This window comes from Miscanthus floridulus, chromosome 16 (genome assembly GCF_019320115.1).
Source record: "Miscanthus floridulus cultivar M001 chromosome 16, ASM1932011v1, whole genome shotgun sequence".
In the NCBI taxonomy this organism is placed as follows: Eukaryota; Viridiplantae; Streptophyta; class Magnoliopsida; order Poales; family Poaceae; genus Miscanthus; species Miscanthus floridulus.
The window spans coordinates 27859608-27866679 of record NC_089595.1 but is presented as its reverse complement, the minus strand read 5'-3'; the positions used below and the strand labels follow the sequence as shown (position 1 = coordinate 27866679).

Here is a 7072-nt window from a genome sequence, read left to right as displayed (position 1 = left end):
GGCACGGCCAAACCCGGCGCACCGGCCCTGTTCTACCGCACATGCGCACCGCCGCCCTCACAGAGTCACGGCTCCTCCCCAGTCCCTAGCCGCGCCGCCGCCCACAAGGTCGCCTTCACCGGCAGCAGATCAAAGTCGGACCGTCGCATCGCATCTCAACTAGTGGCTGCCCAGATCCACATCTGTGGACGTCGCCGCCACGCATCCTGTAGGCGAGGCACAAGCGGAGGGGGGAGGAGGTGGTTCGTTGCCCGACCCAACCCGGCGACCCTACTGCTCCAGGCGTCGCGTCCCACCATTGCCCCAACATCAGAGGTCCGTCTAGGTCTGCACGGGTTGAGCTCCTCCCTCCAACGGCGGCCAAGGTACCCTTATGGCGCGATGGCGAGGTACACATTCCTTCAGATCCGGTCCTCTCCCACCACCTTTCGCACATACAGATGCCTGATTTGGTTGTTCGCTTGTTGATTTCGTGTTTTGTGGTGGTGGTGTGCCGGTGGTTCAGATGAATACCAAGGAAGGAAGGTTCGTACAGGATGCAGCCCAAGTGTTTGATGGAATTCCGAGAAGTGGCGTAAGTACAGGTGCTGGTGGGTAAGTATCCATGTTTCTTTGCCCATAATTACTAGAAGTAGTGAATCTAGTATTCTCAAGCAGATAGTGATGGCTTGGTTGATGTTTCAGTATTCTAAAATTAGATAATGATGACTGAATGTTGAATGCAGACTGCATTCAAGTACTACAGAGTGAACTTTCTATTGGCGTGCATATTTTTAAGAATGTCTTCAGTGACTCTTATTACATGTGACAAATCAAATGTTTGTGTGCTGCCTTGTATACCAAGATAAATAAATACTAACAAGATGGTTGCTTATTTGCCGGCTGGGGATGAAATCAATATGTAGTTAGCTATTAGAGACTGAAGATTCCTTTTAGCTAGTAGCATTTCATTATGTGTAATTAGAGACTGAAGATTTCTTTCTTAAATTGTTATTACCAATGTATTCCTTTTGTTTTCCTCACAGAGAAACTTCTATTGGCCCATTGGCAGATCGCAGGTGTTCGACTTTATTAGGAAGCACATAAATTCAGCCACTATATTATTAACTGGGAATTCCGTTTGTGGAATTGCTATTTCTGAAGGTTAGTTTCAATAACTGGGAACCTTCAGCGTAAAATGTGACTGCACAACATTGACAGTCTCCAGGAAATTGCTTCTTTTTTTGTGCTGGTTAGTTATCTCTCTGAATTTTTTGCTGTACTGCAGACATTGCATCTGGCTCAGACCGTATACTGGATGACATAGTATGTAGCAGGGATGTATTAATGCTTTACTTTATAATAATGATTTCCATCTTGGTTGAAATTTTAGAGCTGCACATGAATGATTGTTTGGCATCTTTCTATCATTTGTTTATTCACTCACATCTTTCTTGAAGATGCATATCTCCGTATTTAATAGTTTGGCATCTGCATAGCTGTCCATACTTAGTCTGAAATTTGACATATTATAAATAAAAATCCAGTTGAAAACTGTAGTCAACTTCCTTGGCATCAATGGCATGAGCATGCAAAGTAGGCTATGCTAATAAACTATTTAGCTATGTAGTATGTAAAATTCCTGCTGAAAAATTGAAGCTTTCACTACTACTGTGAAATTGAGGTGCTTAAAAAACACGAGTTGAGTTTAGCTATGTATGTAAAATTCCTGTTGAAAAATTGAAGCCTGTCTAGATAATTTCGGTAAACTTCAAATCCATAGCTTGCTTCGTAAGAGAAGATGCAAGTGAATGAGGATTGCATCCTTCTGCTAAAACCACTAGTTCTTGCTTGCTTGTCCCCAATGCAAGCTGACCAACTGTATTTCAAATCCTTCTATAAGTTCGGACTCTACATAGTCAATGTGGTATCTGTAGGGTGGAGGTGCACAGCCTGCAGCTTATCTGTAGTTCAGAACTTTATACTTTGGTTACTTGTATATGTGTAGTGAGAATGTGCGAGGTGGCACATGTTTTCAACCCATAAGAAGCAAGATTTTCATGTATAAAAATCGATAGTTCTTGATGATTTCATGTATTTTGTAGGAAGTGTGGCTATAGAGATGTTTGTCCCTACTGCCTATAGATCTACCATGTTCTCCTTTCTGATAGTTGACTCCTATGCCTATCAGGTCTGTGACTTGCCAAGAAGAAGCCACCGCGACGCGTTCCGCCACCGTGACGTGCAGCTCGTGTCTGCCGAGGCCGCGTTCCGCCACCGCGACGCGGCCTTCACGGAGGATCACTGGCGCTGCCTCGGCACTCTGTAGCCGGCTGGAGGATGCTGCCATGGTTCAGTTGGTAGACGGTAGGAGTACGAGACATCAGACGCTTGTTGTGAACTTTGTTAAGAAATTTGGTTGTGCACTTATGAACTTGTGAACTTGTGGCACATTTGGACTTTTGGTATGAACATGTGATATATGTGAACATGTGGTTCTTATTTATGATTCATGTGATATATTTGTGGTGTTTGAATATGATTTATATTTGTGTCGCAAATGGAATAATCAAAAAAAAATTCAGCTTCTGGTTACTTTGCCTAGTGTCAGGGGTCTGACACTAGGCAAAGGGGTTACACGTGGCAGGCAAAGGGGTTACACGTGGCACACCTGGGAACAGGCTTTGCCTAGTGTAAGCGGCCTGACACTAGGCAAAGCTTGACATATTTGCCTAGTGTCGGACGCCTGGCACTAGGCAAACCTTGCATACTTTGCCGAGTGTCAGACCTCCGACACTAGGCAAAACGTCCGTTACGATTTCCACCGTCAGTGGAATACTTTTGCCGAGTGGTGTCCTTGACACTAGGCAAACACTTTGCCGAGTGTCCGAGGTTTGACACTCGGCAAAGTGCTCTTTGCCTAGTCCGCCTCTGCCGACCCTTGTTTGCCTAGTGTGACACTAGGCAAACTGTTTGCCTAGTGTTTCTAGGCCTTTGCCTAGTGTCTGCGGCACTAGGCAAATCGTGCGATTCCAGTAGTGTATAGCTGCCCGGTCGAGCTTGCTGAAAAAAAGAAAATCATCAGAGGATACAATTTGAGGGGCCCAGTCCATTTTCTTTTCGGAGTGGCTAGCGTCCGGATGTCCGGACGCCCGCGCCTGCTACCCGTCCCCAAACGATAACATCAAACACGTCTAGTGCACTGAGACACACACATAGGCCTGGTTCTTCAGCACTACTTCAGTAGTACTTTTCAGCGAAGGAATATTGTTTTTCTCTCATAAGAAATCAGCATCAGCAGCAGCCAAATTTCAGTGAAACGACCAGGGCGATAACAATAACGCGCACCGGGTCCAAAACCGTCAGACACAACATTGACTGACACGACACGACACCCCATGTGACTCGACAGGACTTGAAACACCTGCGTATGCATGCACCTATAACAAATCATAAAAGTAACAATTTACTTGTACTAGTTGGGTGATACAAGAGTGCTGTATGAAATCATCTTAGAATTCCGACACCTAGAATATAGAAGTGTAAAAAAATTGGTTAACCGATTTTTTTTGTTTAATCAGTTCTTACCAATTTGGGTGAATTTTCCCCCACCCCTACCAAGATCCCTCGAGCCATGAGTGGCCTCTGGAGCAAGGGCTTGACCCATCCAACTAATGACTTAGTTGAAGTCATCATGAGCCTTTGTTTGGCTCATCCCATCCTCAAACGACACTTAGGGCCTATGGGTTGGTGTCCCGAGATTGCTGCTTGGGCTAGGCAACAACATCCAACCTTGGGCCATTTGGGCCATGCAGTTTTTCTAGGGTTCCATCCAAATACACCCTTAGCGCCTTAGTGAGATACACTAACGTGTTTTCATCATTTAGGGAGCTAAAAAAATAGTTTGGCGAGAATATGGGACAATTGTGGTAAAATTAGCAAATTTAGTATAAAAATTATTTTTTTAGACTTTTAGGGAGCTAAAAATACAGTTTGACAAATATAAATGATAAATAGTACAATTGTGGCAAAATTAGCAAGTTTAGTATAAACCGCATTTTTTAGGCTATCACAAACTTGGGACAAAATAAAATTTAAAAATGCTTTGTGCAAATTTCTAGCACCGTGTATATCCGCTATGTACGGTAAGGTACACGAACGTGTTTTCAGCATTTATAGGGAGCTAAAAAAACAGTTTCATGAGAATATGGGACAATTATGGTAAAATTAGCTAATTTAGTATAAAAATTAATTTTTTAGACTTTTAGGGAGCTAAAAATACAGTTTGACATATAAAAATGATAACGTAGTACAATTGTGGCGAAAATAGCAAGTTTAGTGTAAACCACATTTTTAGACTATCACAAATTTGGGGCAAAATCTACTACCATATATATACCACCTAAAAATTGAAAGGGGTTTCGTCCAACTTCCCTGGTGTGCGCGCTCCCCTTCGTATAAAGCCTAATCGGAGTCTGATACGAGTCACCATCACCATGCTGAGTCTGATACGTAGGAGTCTGATACGAGCCAATAGGCCAGGCTCAGTCATTCTACTGTAGCCAGGACGATTATTGTCCAACTGTCCAGGCAACAGTAAGAAGGAATAATTGAAGACTTAGCCTCGAAGGCTCCTTCAGATGATAAGTATGAAGGACATTCCCTTCGTGCCATAAAACGAGACGTCGGACGCATTCATTCGGCATCGAGCAACCAAGCATCGCACCGAAGACCACCAGCCTCAGACACCGCACTCTCATCCACCACCCACTCCACCAACTCTCCACTCACACATACACCATTAAGACATGATCTCAGAAGGACTCCGAGAATCATCCACCTGTAATAGTAACACATCGTCTACCTAGTATTCACTCTACCGTTATAAATTAGAGAATAAAGAAGGTCCCCGTGATCTTCCCGCGCTTGTAAGGTAATTCCTAAGGTTTGTGCTAAATGTTTGGGGTTTTCCAAAAGGGAAAACCGTATGTAAGCTTGCTCTGTGAAAATGAATTAAGCTTTCCTATTTTAATCCCTGCTTTCCTTTAAGCTCGTTCATATGAGGCGATGTCTCTATGCTAGAGACCCTAGAGGAGAAACATTTGCGTGTGTTGTTCTCGTGTTAGCCCTGGTAGCGGCGTTTGTAGAGAACCCTATGTGCGCAGAGAAGTGTTCTCTTCAGATGGAACTGCCTGAGAAGACGATAGAGCCTGAGTCATGTGTGTGTGGCTGTGGATAGCGAGGGAGGAGGCCGGGTTAGCCTGGTTCCGAAGCGAGCAAGTGATGCATACGGTGAGTACCGAGTAGGACTGTCACAAGTATAGTCGCACGACCGGCTGAACTGTTGGTATCGCCAGCCTACAAAAGATCCTAAGAAATACTTATCCACATACTCATATTCACTAATTGCGTGCGTAACTAATCGCGAAAGTGACATACCACCATATTTGCAGAGGCCCCGTGCCTTGAATAGTAAAGTGGTTGGGTGCCTGAGCCACTCCTGGGTGAGTGCTGCGCGCCCTATTCATATATGCTGAATTTGAATAGTAGCCGTGAATTTAAATAGTGAAAGCGAATTCAAATAGTGCTATGAATAGTAACTCAAAATCTTAAAATTTGAATTTCGAATCCATTCAAGTTCTCGGGTAATAATAATATAAAGTAGCAAAGTTTCTCCTCTAGGGTCTCTAGCACAGAGACATCGTCCCATATGAACGAGCTTAAAGGACGGCAGGGATTAAAACAAGAAAGCTTAATTCATTTTCACAGAGCAAGCTTACATACGGTTTTCCTTTTTGAAAAACCTCAAGCACTTAGCACAAACCTTAGGGATTATCTTACAAGCGCAGGAGGATCACGGGGACCTCCTTTATTCTCTAATTTACAACGGTGGAGTGGCTACTAGGTAGGCGGTGTGTTACTATTACAGGTGGATGATTCTCAGAGTCCTTCTGAGATCATGTCTTCATGGTGTATGTGTGAGTAGAGAGTTGGTGGAGTAGGTGGTGGATGAGAGTGCGGTGTCTGAGGTTGGTGGTCTTCGACGCGATGCTTGGTTGCTCGATGCTGTATGCATGCGTCCGACGTCTCGCTTTATAGCACGTAGAGAGTGTCCTTCATATTTATCGTCCGAAGGAGTCTTCGACGCTAAATCTTCAATTATTTCTTCTTACTATTGCCTGGATAGCCGGATAATAATCGTCCTGGCTACATTAGAATGGTATGGTCTTTCACGTCCGAACAATAGATGTCGCAAACGTCAAGGATTCTCGCATCCTCCGTGTACGGCGGCGGCCTTTGGCGGAGCCGAAGAGGCCGAGGCCGGCATGAGAACGGCCCGGCCGCGTCGTTGCCGACATAGGAGAAGGCGACGACGTGGCTGCCATGGCTGAGACGGTCGTGGGCGTGGCTGCCGCCGCCGGGCGTGGCCCACGTTCGAGCAAGAATAGGCGCCGTCGCCGCCGGGCAAAGGCCCCATGCGAGCAAGGCCAGGCGCGGCTGCCGCCCGTCGGACACAGCCCACACGCGGCCAAGGCACGGCCGCCGTCGCTGGGCAGTCCCCACACGGGAAAAGCTAGGCTGTCTAGAGCCTGCGCCTGCCGGCGAGGTCGAGGAGGGGAGGAGCACGACTAACAGCATGTACGAAGAAAGGGCCGTGGCCACTAGAGCCAGTGCGGGGACAAAGAGAGAGGAGGGGCCGCTGGTGCCTTGCGGCTTCTGGACGCAGTACACGTGAAGGAGCAAACCGACGCGACGAGAAAGAAGATAGCAAAAGCCAAGGATAGTAGTAAAATAGATATGACAAGTGGGGTCACATTTGTTTTGGACATAATGCTAAAGTAAAACAGTTCAAATTAGTATTCTTTTATATACCTTAACATGGTAAGTTATACACAGGTCCAGCTCAAATAGACAATGGGAGAGCAGGTGTGGGGCTGCTTCAGTTCTGCACTGCAATTCCACCATAGTCTAAGGAGAAGATTAGAAAATAGTTTAGGATTTCCAATGTAAAATCATCTATTCACCTTTTAATTTATTATTTTCTGAATATGATTAATTTATCTTAAACAACATAATATAGGTGATAAAAATC

General features: G+C 45.1%; 1 protein-coding gene across 4 annotated transcripts; it reads left to right on the top strand.

The window, feature by feature from the left end:
• On the top strand, nucleotides 1–2490 carry LOC136514098 (uncharacterized). Of its 4 annotated transcripts, XM_066508080.1 has the most exons (5): nucleotides 1–389; nucleotides 506–594; nucleotides 1052–1143; nucleotides 1268–1305; nucleotides 2171–2490. In XM_066508080.1, exons 2-5 carry the CDS (start codon nucleotides 506–508, stop codon nucleotides 2306–2308), a joined length of 357 nt encoding a protein of 118 aa, XP_066364177.1. In that variant the 5' UTR covers nucleotides 1–389; the 3' UTR covers nucleotides 2309–2490. The 4 variants fall into 4 exon arrangements, 1 of the variants encoding a protein (XP_066364177.1); XR_010773533.1 differs by lacking the exon at nucleotides 1268–1305; XR_010773534.1 differs by lacking the exon at nucleotides 1268–1305 and having other exon boundaries at nucleotides 1026–1143.
• The last annotated feature ends 4582 nt before the right edge of the window (nucleotides 2491–7072 follow it).

Excerpts from the sequence above, each read along its gene's own strand:
- LOC136514098 (XM_066508080.1), top strand. The coding sequence starts at position 506 with ATGAATACCAAGGAAGGAAGGTTCGTACAGGATGCAGCCCAAGTGTTT. Across the intron at positions 595-1,051 it reads GTAAGTACAGGTGCTGGTGG|ATCGCAGGTGTTCGACTTTA; the intron begins GTAAGTATCCAT and ends GCCCATTGGCAG. Across the intron at positions 1,144-1,267 it reads TGGAATTGCTATTTCTGAAG|ACATTGCATCTGGCTCAGAC; the intron begins GTTAGTTTCAAT and ends GCTGTACTGCAG.